The sequence below is a fragment of the Oncorhynchus tshawytscha genome, linkage group LG12 (genome assembly GCF_018296145.1).
Source record: "Oncorhynchus tshawytscha isolate Ot180627B linkage group LG12, Otsh_v2.0, whole genome shotgun sequence".
Lineage (NCBI taxonomy): Eukaryota > Metazoa > Chordata > Actinopteri > Salmoniformes > Salmonidae > Oncorhynchus > Oncorhynchus tshawytscha.
The window spans coordinates 41,812,778-41,829,552 of record NC_056440.1 but is presented as its reverse complement, the minus strand read 5'-3'; the positions used below and the strand labels follow the sequence as shown (position 1 = coordinate 41,829,552).

At 41.0% G+C, this 16,775-nt stretch overlaps 1 protein-coding gene across 1 annotated transcript in view; it reads left to right on the top strand.

Moving 5' to 3' along the window:
• The first annotated feature begins 810 nt into the window (after positions 1-810).
• LOC112263362 (fibrinogen C domain-containing protein 1-like) overlaps positions 811-16,775 on the top strand; it is a 164,654-nt gene continuing 148,689 nt past the window's right edge. The window contains exon 1 of the mRNA XM_024439512.2: positions 811-1,762. Within this exon, the coding sequence (XP_024295280.1) occupies positions 1,691-1,762 (72 nt within the window). The 5' untranslated portion in view covers positions 811-1,690. The remainder of the gene's footprint in view (positions 1,763-16,775) is intronic.

The window sequence follows — 16,775 nt, the reverse complement described above, 5'->3', positions numbered from 1 at the left end:
CTATTCCCCCTCAGGAGACTGAAAAAATGTGGCATGGGTCCTCAGATCCTCAAAAGGTTGTACAGCTGCACCATTGAGAGCATCCTAACTGGTATGTCAACTGCTCGGCCTCTGACTGCAAGGCACTACAGAAGGTAGTGCGTACGGCCCAGTACATCACCGGGGCCAAGCTTCCTGCCATCCAGGACCTCTATGCCAGGCGGTGTCAGAGGAAGGCCCTTAAAATGGTCAAAGACTCCAGCCTCCCTAGTCATGGGCTGTTCTCTCTGCTACTGCATGGCAAGCGGTACCAAAAGGCTTCTTTACATCTTCTACCCCCAAGCCATAAGACTCCTGAACAGTGAATCAAAGGGCCACCCAGACCCCTCTTTTACGCTGCAGCTACTCTCTGTTTATTATCTATGCAGTCACTTTACCTCTACCTACATGTACATATTGCTATTGTTCTTTTACTGCTGCTGTAAAATTAATTGTTACTTTTATTTTTTTACTTAACACTTCTTAACTTCACTTTTTCTTAAAACTGCATTGTTGGATAAGGGCTTGAAAGTAAGCATTTCACTGTAAGGTGAAATGTTATCACTGTCACTGTTGTATTTGGCACATGTGACAAATAAAATTTGATTTGATATGATTTGAATCATTGCCCTGGGGCATTGTGATTTTTTAAATATTTTTCAGTCCAGAGGAAAGATTGCCTCCTACTTGCCCTCCAACACCACTTCCAGCAGCATCTGGTCTCCCATCCAGGACCAACCCTGTTTAGCTTCAGAGGCAAGCCAGCAGTGGGATGCAGGGTGGTATGCTGCTGGCAAATGATTGAAGGGCAATGATAGAAGGGCAATGTTGAATGTCTGTAACTTCCATCACATGAAGAAGAAAGCAACAAGCTATCCTCCTGTCGAAATGTTAAGCGATTCAATTAATGACCTGCATCCTCATCTCAGAGGGAGTTGAAACGGGTGCGTAAAGCCCATGCAGGTACAGGCATTCATGTAACATAGTGGCACACACACTTGCGCAGCGAACGGAATCATTGAGGGAGGCACACGCGTTGAGGCTTGGATTTCACGTCTTGCCAAGTGCAATATGCTTCTAATCTGAAAGACTGCGCCTTGACTCCTATCAGAGAGTTGCTTCATGCTTATTAAGTTAAGGTAAAACAGAGGCGGTTGAATATCTTACCCGAGCTCTCTCACATTTTAACAAGGACATAGCCCACGCGTAAAACCTTGACAGGACACTGGGCAACATTTTGAGTCTGAGAACAATTGAAATAGAAGGGGTTTTATTCTAGATTCTGGTTAACGACGGGTGAATTTTTGTTTCTTTAGGAACGGAAAATCTGCAACGCATCAAACGCGCACTGCCAAAGTGCACGTGGATTTTTTTTTACACTGTAACAAGAAGAACGTTGTAGCAATTTCACAATTGTGGAAATTCAAAGCAACTATTTTCAAGGGGTCCTACAAGTATGTATGATTTCAACATGTTTGTAGTACTTGATTCCCATGATCTGGACCTCCGTTAGAATTGTAGAGATCTGTGCAGTGAAGTAGCCTAGTTTTGTGTGTGAGAACCTTTTTTCTCTTCTTATTGGAATATTTCAAACACGCATATACCCTGGTATGTTGATGACACTCTTCCTTTACCAATGATGTCAAATCTCGGATTTTAAGAATTTCAGAGAATGGTCAATGATCGATGGACAATCATGAACAGTGTGTCAGAACTCGAAGATGGACAACAGCATAAATCGCAGGTAGGCATTGCATGCTGCACAGACTCATTAATTGATCTGCTCTGCTCAAAAACAAAAAACCCAGGTGTAAAGCCTGCAGGCACCATCAAAGTATTTCCTAAAATAGACTGTGGCTCCTAATAATGCAAAACTATTGCACGTAATTACACAGAAAACGAATACACATTTATTTCGTGGGGAACTAAATGTGCCTATTTAGGGAAAGCCTGTACCTATGTTTATTCATTGTTTTGACTTTGAAATTATGCTAATATGATGAGAATTATACATATTTAATTAAAATAGTATATAATGTACTGGTAAATCCATAAATTGCTATTGAATCGCTTGAGTTGATGATGATTTCTAATTGACAAATGGCAAGATGTCCGAATGATCCTGTAGAAACAGAAATGAGTTCAATCCTGTCTATCTTTGGGATTTATCCTTAGGTTTTTTTTTTATTGAAATATTTTTCATTCATTTTGTCGGTCCACTTACTTTACAATTTGTGCATCTATAGGGACATTAGCCTTCCAGCTGTCCAGCTGCAAATGTGTTTTTTTATTATTAGATTTTTGTATAAATATCCATCGAGGTAAAAAAAAAGAAAGAAAAAAAGAAGAAACGAAAAGAAAAAGGCACGAAAAGAAAAAGGCATTACTGCAAAGTGGAGGAAACTGATGTTGAAACAGTTTCTTATCTCACATATTAACTTTATAACACTCACACAAATGAGTGAGGGTACTTCTATGCTAGTTAAACATCTGTGGAGTATTTGGCATTGTGAAATGGCATACATACTAGGCTAAGTTTGTCGAAAGGTATTATGTAGCTTGGTGTATTTTTATGTAGCTTGGTGTCTGAGATTATATATATTTTTTGGCATGATACTCTCTTCTGGCTGTGTATTAGAGAACAGCATTATGGGTCTTGTTACTAATATACTTCTGTAGGAAACCTGTGTTTTTCTGCTTTTTGTTCAGTTGAAAGCCTGTATTTCTGGCCACAGGTGAACCAGGGTATCAGAACCTCAGCAGCTGCTTATCACAGGTGGACAACCACCATGCATGTTTTTCTCTCATTATCATAATGAGTATGATGTAGACTTCACACACACAAGCGCACACACAAGTTACACACACACACACACACACACACACACACACACACACACACACACACACACACACACACACACACACACACACACACACACACACACACACACACACACACACACACACAGAGAGACAGAGAGAGCTGTCTCCATGTAAGCCCAATGAATTTCTTTCCCATTTGGACCAGCTATCATTGACATGTTTGTTACAGTTGCATCATCAACACTGTTTAATGACTGCTTTGTTAAGTATTTCAACTGACCAAACCCAAATCTGGATTTTTTTTCCTTCACTCATGCAACACAATATAATCTCAATTAAGCCAGAATGAAAGTCTTGCATAATAGGTCTGCTGCTCAATTAAGTTATGGGTCCATTTATGTTAAAGGAGAAGTTTGCCTTTTTTTCAACCAAATCTCTATTTTTGATGTAAGTGGCATGTTATAGAAAGGACCAGACACTTTTTTTTTCGATTTCACTTTTTATTTTCTACAACCAGCAATTCACTACCTCATCCTGCAGTACAGGGGCTCTGAAAAAATAATTGCTCCAAAAAACACACATATTTCCTTTTAGAAACTGAAATGCTCCCAATATAGTGATGCACGTCTTTAGATGTTGTACACATGAAATTGTGCCATTCTGAACTTTAACCGCAACGTTATATATCATCTTGTTCAACTCAAACTGTTTCCCCCTATCCAGCTGTTTCATTCTCTGTGTAGCCTGCTGTTAGAATGGACAGAGCGGTATCGCAACAAAATGGAATATAACGTTGCGGATAAAGTTCGGAATGACACAATTTCATGTGCACAACATCTAAAGACGTGCATCACTATACTGAGAGCTTGCACATTTCTAAAAGGACATATGTGTGTTTTTGGAACATTTGTTCATGTTTATTCATGCTGCAGGATGAGTAGGTGAATTGATGGTTGGGGTAAGTTTCTTTAAAAAAAGCATCTGCACCCTTCCTTAGCATGCCATTTACATTGAACATTGGTTATAAAAAAAGCTAAATTTCCCTTTAAGAGAAGCAATTACAGGCCCAGTGCAGTCAGAAACATGATTGTTCTGTGTTTTATATATATTTCCACACTAAGAGGTTGGAATAATTGTGAAAATTATGATAATTCCCTTTTAGTGTAAGAGCTGTTTGAAAAGACTGCCTGTAATTTCAGACTGTTTTGGTGGGATGGAGTTTTGGCCTTCCACGGTGACATCACCATGCAGTAAATTAGTTAATAGACCAATAAGAAAGAGTTCCAAACCTCTCTGCCAATAACAGCAAATCTTCAGTTTTGAGTTTGGACTTTAGCACGTTTTGCACATTAGCGCGTAGGGCGCCACGATTGGTGTCACCTCGTTTGTCAGTATGTGTTACAACTGTGCTGGTTGCCCTCTCATTAGTGTTTCACCTGTGTTGGCCCAGGTGCTATTTAAGAGTGTCTGGTCCAGTGCTCTAATTGTCTTGAGAGATATGGAGGGCAAACACATTTAGTTGTTGCTCCTATTTAAAAAGAATTCTAGACAAAGTCACCTTTATCTGATTTAATTTTGTTCCACCTTTTTGGTTTGCTTCCTGTCTTTAAGTTTGATGTGGGTTTTCTTTTGTTTGCCTCTTCTTGCTCAAATTTAGTGGGTGCTCATTGTCTGTGTCTTTTTTAGGTTCCAGTTGTTGTTGCTGGTCAACTTTCAGTGCTCACCCCCATGAGTGTCTTTCAGATCCCCTCCTAAAACCCCACCTGTTTAGTTTTGGTTGTTGTCAGTTACTCTGTGTTATTTCCCCTCTCTGTTTGAGTGACAATGTATGGTTTTCTTGCTGGGGAACGTAACAAAATGGGTGTGCGTCCAGGATATTGTTCCCCATGAGTATGGTAGTCGCTCAAGTCACCTACTCTGAAGCTCTGCTCTGCCCAGATATTTGAATGTTCAAAATAAGCTTTTGTGGTAGTTTTTGACTATGACATCCACCTTGAGGGGTTATAACATTGGTGGAGTCATTTTGACAGTTGCATAAAGGCATAGGCTTATAAAATTAAAGCCATAGAGTTGGAAGCATTTGTGGAAAACCCTAGGTGGGAGATGCTAGATAAATGTACAAAGGTGAATCTACTTGTCATTGCAAAGCATTATGACATCAGTGGCATCTGACGACCCAAAAGCAGTAGCCAAAGAGTTGATCGGTACTGTTTTGGTGGAGGAGGAAATCCTCTCAGAGATAGGCTGATGAAAAGGGCGCTACGGCTAGAGTACATCCCGTAAAGTGCAAGTTGGAACTAAAGGCAAAGTTGGAGCAAAAACTATTTTGAGCTTGAAAAACAAATTACTGCTTGAGCTGTGCCCACAGATAAAGATAAAGATCGTATCCGCCAGTTTGTCATTACTGCCATGAGAAAGAAACAGTCTTTGTGTCCTAAGTTGAAAGAAAAATGAGAGGGAGAAAAGGTTGTTTCTTCTTGTTGGAGCACTCCAGTTCATCAAGATTTTGGTTCAGATGTGTATGAACCTTTTAAGTGGCGATGCTGTTAAGCAGCCAATGAAAATACTGCGAGACACTGGGGCAGCCCATTCCTTCATTTTGGAGGGTGTTTTACCTATGTCTGACACTTTTTATTTTTGTTATTTATTTTATTGAATATCCAAAACATACAATATACTTGCAGTGAAGCCGCTCAACAACTACACCACACCAGTCATCCAACAGACTCCCATTCAGAGGGACACACAGAAGCATCCAGGGTCAATTCCCTGCTCAAGGGCACGTTGACAGATCTCACACCAGGCCAAAAAACGTGAACCCGAACCCTCCAAGATTCCCCCCACAGTTCCCCAATAGCTGTCCCTCAACCATTCGAGACCCCTCCCACAGTCCCCCCCAAGAAGAAAAATAAAAAATACAATTAATTCCATTCCCCACCCCCAAGAACCCCCCAATGCACCAACAACCAAGAGAATTAACAAAAGAGACAGAAGAAAACAGCAAACAACAATGCAAAAAACAAAACAAAAACAAAGGACAACTAAAATCAGAACAACAATGCCTATGTTTGACACTTCAGCAACTGGCTACAGTGTGTTAATACAAGGCGTGGAGATGGGTTGCATGGAAGTTCCTTTGAATAATGTGGAGCTCTAGTCTGATCTTATTTCTGGTTCCGTTGGAGTGAGGCCTAGCCTACCAGTGAAGGGGGTCTCATTCATTTTGGGAAACGATTTGACTGGAGGGAAGGTCGTGCCAAATTCTGTCGTTTGTAAGGAACCCAGAGTAGAGGAACCTGATAGGTTATCAGAAAGTACCCTAGAGCAGTGAGTCCCCCCATGGGGGTCGTGGTAGGATTTTAACAAGTCACGTGACTTGTGCAAATAAATAAATATATATATAACATTATTTTGAAAGTCAACCACCGCACAGCTTATTGTTGCTGACTTTACATAATGTTACCTGTAGCATGCGCTGCACCGCTTGTTGTTGCTGACGTTACATAACTTGACCGCTACACACATGCGTGCATGCGCTGCACTGCTTACATGCTTTCAAACCACTCGCACACTCAAAACAAACTCTGAACCAATTATATTAATTTGGGGACAAGTCGAAAACCATTAAACATGTATGGCAATTTAGCTAACTAGCTTGCAGTTGCTAGCTCATTTGTCCTGGGATATAAACATTGGGTTGGAATTTTACTGAAATGCACAAGGTCCTCAACTCCGACAATTCATCCACAGATTAAACGATAAAACAATTTTCATTTGTCATCTCTCCTCCTTCCTTCAGGCTTCTTCTTCTTATTTTGGACTTAATATGGTGGTTGGCAACCAACTTTGTAGCATTACTACAACCTATCGAAGTGTAGACCTTCATCTTTCAATCACCCACATGGCTATATGCTCCTAAAAACCTATCTGGAGATGGCACATGGGTATATGCTTCTAAAAACCAATGAGGAGATGGGAGAGGCTGGACTTGAGCGTCACAAATGGAACCAATTTCTATTTTAGTGCCTGGCCCCCCGGATGCTCGCTGAGGTGCGCGAGCAGTGTGGGTGCAATGATTGAATAACAATAAATTGTATGTGTACATTTATTTTGCAACTCTTGCGCACGCGACGTGTCCGATCATTCTCACCCTACACAAACACACACACACACACACACACACACACACACACACACACACACATGCTGATCAAATAAAAATTTTAACCTGCAACATTGTTTGTTTTAAATGTGACACATCCAATCAGATAATACAGATCTTCTTCTGACAGCTAGCTTGATGGACAGCTAACTATGCAGATGTATTCTGCAGGCATTGCACATGTTGATAGTTAGCTGTCGTTTAACTCATGTAGGCAAGCTGTCAGAGTAAAATCTGCGACAGTTTTTTTTTTTAAAGTGCAGTTCCCTCTTCATCTACTGCTGCTTCCAATGTCAACAACAAGGCAGACAACCCGGTCCTTGTCAAGAAGAGAAAATACTACCACGACTTCATCAAATATGGTTTTACATAAGACAGGCAGGGTGAGTGTGGAATGCAGTGCGTCCTATGCAATGAGCTGTTAGCTAATGAGTGCATGAAACCCTCCAAAATGAAAAGGCATCTGGACACCAAGGATCCAAGCCACAAAGATAAGACAGCTGACTTTTAAAAAAGTAAACATCTGAAGGCCTCACAAGATTCATTGAAGAACGTATGCACGGTACAAGAAAAGGCACTTTGTGCATCATACCTTGTCGCCCAGTGCATTGCTAAATGCAGAAAATCCCACACCAGCGTAGAGGATCTCATACTCCCTGCTGCAATTGATATGTGCACTGAATATGTGCACTGAAATCTTGGGAGAGTCACCTGCCAACAAACTTGACACCATGAGGATAATAATCCAGGACATGTCTGAGGACATAATGCACCAGACATCAGAGCGCATCAGTACAAATGGCCATTACACACTGCAGCTTGATGAATCCACAGATGTGGCTAGCCATGCAATTTTAATGGTCTATGTCAGACACATCTGGGATAATAACATAATTTTTTTAACTAGGCAAGTCATTTAAGAACAAATTCTTATTTACAATGATGGCCTAGGAACAGCAGGTTAACTGCCTTGTTCAAGGGCAGAATGACAGATTTTTGCCTTGTCAGCTCAGGGATTCAATCCAGCAACCTTTCAGTTACTGGCCTGACGCTCTAACCACTAGGCTACCTGCCACCCTAAAACATCAACATGTTAGTGTTGGAGCAGTTAGTGCTGATTTGCCCACCACCACAGAGACTGTCTTTAACACAATGGATATGTACCTGCTTCCTACACAGGGAGGCATTGGCAGCGAAGGACATGGTGCCTGAGCTCCACACCATTTTCCAGGATATGATCAAGTGTGTTAACTATATCAAAAAGAGTTCCACGAAAAGCAAGTGTTTCCAGGCCTTCTGCAGGGATATGGGTAGCGAGCACCAGCAGGTGCTTTATAATGCCGGGGTAAAGTGTTGGATCACTTTTATGAACTTCGAGTGTAGATTGCTGCGTTACTTTCGGAAATCAAGTCACCTCTGGCCGAACATTTGGATTGTGAGGAATAGCTTGCACAGGTTGCCTACCTGGCGGATATTTTTTTATCATCTCAATTCGCTCAATCTGTCAATGCAAGTCAGGGGACACAATTGATTAGAACAAAGGGACAAAGTGGATGCCTTCAAGATGAAACTTACTGTTCGGGCAAATCATGTTTCTAACAGGATAATTGACATTATTTCCTTCAAGATTCTGAACCTGATCAACAAAGTGCACCGCAACACACTGAAAAAAAAACATTAAACAGCGTCTTGTCAAGCTGCAGGGAAAGTTTTGTGACTTCTTCCCGGAGAAGTACAGAAGACAAGACGACTGGATACCGGATCCCTTTCTAATGGAGATGGGAAGCGTCATTTTGCCAAGCAACTGTAATTTCATCCGGCCTGAGCATGCGTTTCTCGGAAATGACACTGCCGCAGTTCTGGTGCAGCGTAGTATGAAAGTATCCAGTTGGAAGGCCAAGATGGCGTCTTGAACAGACACCTTTTTTTACCAAACTCCGCACCAAACCATAAAGATTGTGAAAAAAACATGTTTACAGTCATTGCTATTGCTATTCTTAGTTGTTCAAGATATAAGAGCTTTCCTGTGACATGAATAATAATTGGATAATTTATTTTGGCATGTCCATGCGAAGTCATGACAAAAAAGAGGGGAAGAAGCTAGCTGTTCTATTGCTAATCAACAAGAGAGGAACGTGCCTGTAGACAACTGCCATAACTACACTTGGCCTATGGATAATCTCATGCTTTCGAATGCTGTTGAAGATGACTAGTTCCCCTCTTTACCAGTTACTCCGTGCAAACCTCCACCCTCCAAAAAACCCAACATGGACTCTGACATTGTGGCTACCCTCTCCTTACTCATCAACTCCAGGTCTGATGCCATTTAGAAAATGGTAGACGCGAACACCATGGTAATCGAAGGCTTGAAAAAGACTCGAGTTTGCATGTGGTGAAATCACGGATGTGAAAATGAGAGTGGCTAAAGTTGAAAAAAGTGTGGAAAAGGTGGAACAGAATAAAAATTATTTCCATAGACGTCTCACTGATCTAGAGAAATACACAAGAAGATTGAATCTGAGACTACAACGTGCCAGAGGTGGAGAATGAGGATGTGCGACGAGAGGCTATCCGCATCTGCCAAGAAGTTATGCCTGCAGAGAAGAACAAAGTTGGTGACACCATCGACGTTGTGCATCGCCTCGGCAAGAAGCAACAGCAAAATGATTCAAGACCAAGGGGTATCATCATCCTCTTCACTGCCAGATTCTACAGGGATGCTGTCTGGAAAGCTGCTAGGAAGAACGCGTTCCTTCAGACCCATGGTCTGCGCTTTGCCGAGCAACTCAGCCCGGAGGACATAGAAGACGGAACAAGTTGTGGCCAACGATCAAGAAAGCACGAAATGAGGGAAAGCCTGCTTGCTTCATCAACTGTTTGGAAATCTATATTCCTCTCTAGATTCCTACCTGAAGGAACCGATTGATGGTTTCAGCCATGGTATTCTCAATTTCCTTGTACTGATTAACATTACCTAACAAGCCTCAGGTGACTATTTTTCGGAATACTCAGGTACCTCAATAATGTAATAGCTTGTTATTGAATGACTACACCAGAAGAAGGCCTACATTGTTGAAACACAGTCTGGCTTTTCACTTTAGGTTGACTTAAATGGTGCAGATCTCTTCCATATCGCTTACATTCACTGCTCCAACGTTTTTGACTCATCCCCCAGTTTATACTTTTATATTATCTTTGTTGTTTTGCATTTGTCTATAGTTCCTCTTAATGCGAGGGGGTTACGAAACAATGTGAAGTGCAAGGCCTTATTTTTATTTGCTAAACAATTTCAAACAGATTTTTCAAGAGTCTCACTCAATTTCTGCTGATGCCAATTTAACCTTGGTAGAGCATCCTACTGGAAGCTAAATAGCTCGTTATTAAATAATAATATAGTTAAGTTTAAGATTAAAGATCTGCTCTCACACTTTTGGGAAAGGGCTTGTGAAGAAAAATCGTATTGCAAGAACTGGGAGCTCTTTAAATTTTGCTAAAACCAGAAGAGCTGAGGAGGAATTAAGATAACTTCCCTTTCTCAGAGGTCCCCAGCTGGCCTCTCTGGGGAGGAGAAGATGGAACTGATTGAGTTACAAAATAATCTGGATAATATACTGTTACTAGATTAAAAACAGAAGGAGCCTTTATTAGATCTAGGAAAACATTGTACTCTACAAATAACACTATCCATAAGTTAAACATTGATGGTTTTATTACAGATGACCAAACATGAATCGCTAAATCCTGTAGCAATTTGTACAGGAAATTATATAGCTCTACATACCCGCAGGAATCCACAGATATGTGGATTGTTCACTCTATCAGTGATACAGAATCTAAACAGTGTGATGAACCCATTAAAGTTGAAGACATTATAGTCTATCAAACATCTAAAGAACAATACATCCCCAAGTGTTGATGGAATTATGTCAGAAATTTATAAATACATTTGTATTCTTAATAATGACTATAAGATACTTACTACTTGAAAAAATAATTAAAGAAGTCCTGGATGCAATCATTGTCGAAACACCGTCTGGCTTTATGAGGAACAGACATATTTTTAACAATATCAGAGTAGTACTAGACATACAGTGCCTTGCGAAAGTATTCGGCCCCCTTGAACTTTGCGACCTTTTGCCACATTTCAGGCTTCAAACATAAAGATATAAAACTGTATTTTTTTGTGAAGAATCAACAACAAGTGGGACACAATCATGAAGTGGAACGACATTTATTGGATATTTCAAACTTTTTTAACAAATCAAAAACTGAAAAATTGGGCGTGCAAAATTATTCAGCCCCTTTACTTTCAGTGCAGCAAACTCTCCCCAGAAGTTCAGTGAGGATCTCTGAATGATCCAATGTTGACCTAAATGACTAATGATGATAAATACAATCCACCTGTGTGTAATCAAGTCTCCGTATAAATGCGAGAGACATACTGCTTGTCATCTTTACCTATGATAGAAAAAAGCTGAAGAATCTTTTGGCCAAATTTCAGGATATGAATACTGATTATGTCCACTTCACCATCAGGCCATTTTATTGGTAAACTAGACAGTATTGTAAAAGTTGTATCCAGAGGTAGAAAAATGATCTAGATCCTTTGAGGCTATGGAGGGATCCTTAGGGGGATCCTTAAATTGAGGCGATGGAGGCTATGGAGGGATCCTTAGGAGGGGTCCTTAAATTGATTTAAAGGAAAACATGAGCATACATCAGCATACAATGACACCTTTGTTTTTATGCCCTGGATTTCTATCCCCTTGATATTATTGTTGGATCTTATTTTAACTTCTTATGACTGCAGGGGCACTATTAAGTAGCTTGGATGAAAGGTGCCCAAAATAAAAGGCCTGCTCCTCAGTCTCAGTTGCTAATATATGCATATTATTATTAGTATTGGATGGGAAACACTCTGAAGTTTCTAAACTGTTTGAATGATGTCTGTGAGTATAACATAACTCATATGGCAGGCTAAAACCTGAGAAGAAATCCAAACAGGAAGTGAGAAATCTGAGGTTGGTATATTTTCAACCCATTCCCTATTGAAATCCCCTTGGGATATGTATGAAGATTCACTTCCTAGGACTTCCACTAGATGTCAACCGTCTATAGAAATTTAAATGAGGCTTCTACTGTGTTGTGGGACTGAATAAGAGGGGAATGAATCAGACTACTGGCAGAGAGCCAGTTCCAGGTATCGCGCATAGCACATGATATTTTCATGTGTTCCGTTCCTCCTCAAGACACAAAGGAATTCTCCGGTTGGAACTTTATTGACGATTTATGATAAAAACATCCTAATGATTGATTCTGTACTTAGTTTGAAATGTTTCTTCGACCTGTTAAATAACCTTTTGAAGTTTTTGTCCAACGATTTGATCGTCCAGCACCAGTGTTTGGATAGGTGTACCAAATGTGCTAACAAAAGTAGCTAATTGGACATAAATAACGGACATTATCGAACAAATCAAGCATTTATAGTGGACCTGGGATTCCTGGGAATGCATTCTGATGAAGATCATCAAAAGTAAGGGAATATTTATCATGTAATTTGTGGTTTATGTGGACTCCAAAATGGCAGATAATTTTATTATATTTCTGAGTGCCGTCTCAGACTATTGCATGGCTTGCTTGTTCCGTAAAGTTTTTAAAAAATCTGACACAGCGGTTGTATTAAGGAGAGGTATATCTATAATTCCATGTGTATAACTTGTATTATCATCTACATTTATGATGAGTATTTCTGTTGAATCGATGTGCCTATGCAAAATCACTGGATGTTTTTGGAACTAGTGAACGTAACGCGCCAATATAAACTCAGATATTTTGATATAAATATGAACTTTATCAAACAAAACATACATGTATTGTGTAACATGAAGTCCTATGAGTGTCATCTGATGAAGATCATCAAAGGTTAGTGATTAATTTTATCTCTATTTGTGCTTTTTGTGACTCCTATCTTTGGCTGGAAAAATGGCTGTGTTCATTCGGTGGCTTGGTGGTGACCTAACATAATTGTTTGTGGTGCTTTCGCTGAAAAGCATATTTGAAATCGGACACTGTGGTGGTATTAATAACAAGATAACCTTTAAAACGATATAAGATACATGTATGTCTGAGGAATTTCCATTATGAGATTTCTGTTGTTTTGAATTTGGCGCCCTGCACTTTCACTGGCTGTTGTCATATCATCCCGTTAACGGGATTGCAGCCCATTAATAGCTAACATTTCGATGGCCATAATGAATAAATATGCTGATAATGGACAACCTTGTTTTACTCCCCTTAACAGTTTGATACTTCCTGAGAAGTAGCCATTATTTACAATTTTACATCTATGGTTACTATACATAACTTTAACCCAATGTATAAGAGATTCTCCAAAATGTAAATATTCGAGACATTTATACTGGACAAAACAATATAAACATTTAAAGTGTTGGTTTCATGAGCTGAAACAAAGTATCCCAGAAATGTCCCATACACATAAAAAGCTTATTTATGTTTACATCCCTGTGTCACAAAAGTGTGTATAGGTGGCAGGGAAGTCAGGCGCAGGAGAATAAACTTGTTAAATAGAGTTTTTAATAAAACAAAACTCCAAAACTATAAATACAAATTAAACAAATTGGATACGTGGACCCGTTGCGCACCAAATACAAACAACACGAAAATGAAACAAGAAACAATCTCTGACAAAGACATGATGGGAAATAGAGGGTTAAATACACAACAGGTTATGAATGCGATTGAAACCAGGTGCGTAGGAAGACAAGACAAAACCAATGGAAAATGAAAAATGGATCAATGATGGCTAGCAGAACAGTGACGTCGTCCGCCGAGCACCACCCGAACAAGGAGAGGCATCGACTTCGGCAGAAGTCGTGACACCCTGTTAGTGAGCATTTCTCCTTTGCCAAAATAATCCATCCACCTGACAAGTGTGGCATATCAAGAAGCAGATTGAACAGCATGATCATTACACAGGTATTTGTATTTATTATGGATCCCCATTACAGCTACTCTTCCTGGTGTCCGGCAAAATTAAGGCAGTTATGCAATTTTAAAAACATTACTATACATTCATAACATATTTCACAACACACTAAGTGTGTGCCCTCAGGCCCCTACTCCGCTACCACATATCTACAACACAATATCCATGTGTACGTGTGTGTGTTTAGAGCGTATGTTATCATGTCTGTGCACCTAGTCTCAGTGCAGTGGGCAGCTGGGAGTAGGTGCTCTTATTCTCCATGGACTTTACGGTGTCCCAGAACTGAGTTTGTGCTACAGGATGCAAATTCAGTCGTATGTTTTTTGCCATCTTTCTCTCCCCCTCCCATTTTTTTTCAAATAACATTTTTACCTTTGTTTACAAAGCAGTATATACAAAATCTGGCCATTTCTCTAAGCGAACCCTGAGGGCTTTTAAAGTCCTGTTATCACTGACACCCCAGACGCCAGGGATCACCCTGGTGTTAAGCCACCCAGAGGAATTGCAAATGACTTTGAACTCCTCCAGTAGCCGACTAGCGAACAACGAAAGGAGCGAGTGCATCTTCCAGAGAGATGTGGTAGCAACAGACACACGTGCACGCACACTCATACACACACACACACACAAGCCGTTAAAATTAGAGGAAATTACAGTGTAGTAGAGAGACATTAATGCTGTTGATGACTTTTGAGTGGACTTGGCATCTGTCACATCAGATCATAGACTGAAAGACTGTCAAGCACCATAATCCATTATGGACAATCTAATCAGGGTTTACAGTACATCTTAGAAGTCTAACCAGCCATGTCAATCTGTCAGACTGGCCTCAAGTCATCCCAGTTCCAATGTGCATACCAAGCAGAGCAGTGTGGCCATTTGGCTTCCATCGCACTGGGCACACGCTGGTTGAATCAGCTTTGTTTCCAAGTCATTTCAACGAAATTATGTTGAACCAACATGGAATTGACATCTGTGCCCTGTGGGATGCATGTTGAAATAATGAATATGATACAGAACTCACCTGCATTGTTTTTGCCAAAACACCAGAGTGCGCGAATACAACAGATGTTGACCTTACCGTGAAATGCTTACTTACAAGCCCTTAACCAATAATGCAATTCAAGAAATAGTTAAGAAAATATTGACTAAATAAATTAAAGTAAAAATCAATTAAGAAAGAACACAATAAAATATCAATAATGAGGCTATATACATGGGGTACCGGTACCGAGTCAATGTGCTGGGGTACAGATTAGTTGAGGTAATTTGTTAATGTAGTTAGGGGTAAAGTGATTTTGATGAATTGTTCAGCAATCTTGTTCAAAATTGTTCAGCTAAGGTGGGGGTAGAAGCTGTTAAGGAGCCTTTTGGTCCTAGACTTGGCACTCCGGTATCGCTTGCTGTGCAGTAGCAGAGAGAACAGTCTATGACTTGGGTGTCTGTAGTCTTTGACAATTTTCCTCTGACACAGCCTATAGGTCCTGGATGGCAGAAAGCTTGGCCCCAGTGATGTACTGGGTCATACGCATTACCCTTTGTAGCGCCTTACAGTCAGATGCCGAGCAGTTGCCATACCAGGCGGAGATGCAACCGGTCAGGATACTCTGTGCAGCTGTAGAACTTTTTAAGGATCTGGGGACCCATGCCAAAACTTTTCAGTCTACTGAGAGGGAAAAGGTGTTGTCGCACCCTCTTAACGACTGTCTTGATGTGTTTGGACCATGATAGTTTGTTGGTGATGTGGACACCAAGGAACTTGAAACTCTCGACCCGCTCCACTACAGCCCCCTCGATGCCTGTTCGAACCTCCTTTTCCTCTAGTCCACGATCAGCTCCTTCGTCTTGCTCACATTGAGGGAGAGGTTGTTGTCCTGGCAGCACACTGCCAGGTCTCTGACCTTCTCCCTAAAGGCGGCCTCATCATTGTCAGTGATCAGGCCTACCACTGTTGTGTCGTCAGCAAACTTAATGATGGTGTTGGAGTCGTGCTTGGCCACGCTGTCGTGGGTGAACAGGAGGTAAAGGAGGGGACTATGCACACACCCCTGAGGGGCCCCAGTGTTGAGGATCAGAGTGGCAGATGTATTCTTGCCTACCCTTACCACCTGGGGGGCGGCCCATCATGAAGTCCAGGATCCAGTTGCAGAGGGAGGTGTTTAGTCCCAGGGTCCTTAGCTTAGTGATGAGCTTTGAGGGTGTTGAACGCTGAGCTGTAGTCAATGAACAGCATTTTCACATGTTCCTTTTGTCCCGGTGGGAAAGGGCAGTGCTGAGTTAGATTGAGATTGCGGCATCTGTGGATTTGTTGGGGCTGTATGCAAATTGGAGTGGGTCTAGGGCTTCCAGGATGATGGTGTTGATATGAATCATGTCCACCCTCTCACAACACTTCATGGCTAATGCTACGGGTCGGTAGTCATTTTGGTAGGTTACCTTCACTTGAGAAATGTAGGTATTACTGACTTGATCTAGGAAAATATCAGTGAAGACACTTGTCAGTTGGTCCACGTGTGCTCGGAATACACGTCCGGGGAATACATCCGGCCCCGCGGCCTTGTGAATATTCTCCTGTTAAAGGTCTTGCTTACATCAGCTACGGAGAGAGTGATTACACAGTCGTCCAGAGCAGCTGGTGCTCTCATGCATGCTTCAGTGTTGCTTGCCTTGAAGCGAGCAAAAAAGGCATTTAGCTCGTCTGGTAGGCTCTCGACATAGGGGCAGCTCGCGGCTGGGTTTCACTTTGTTGTCCATAATAGTTTG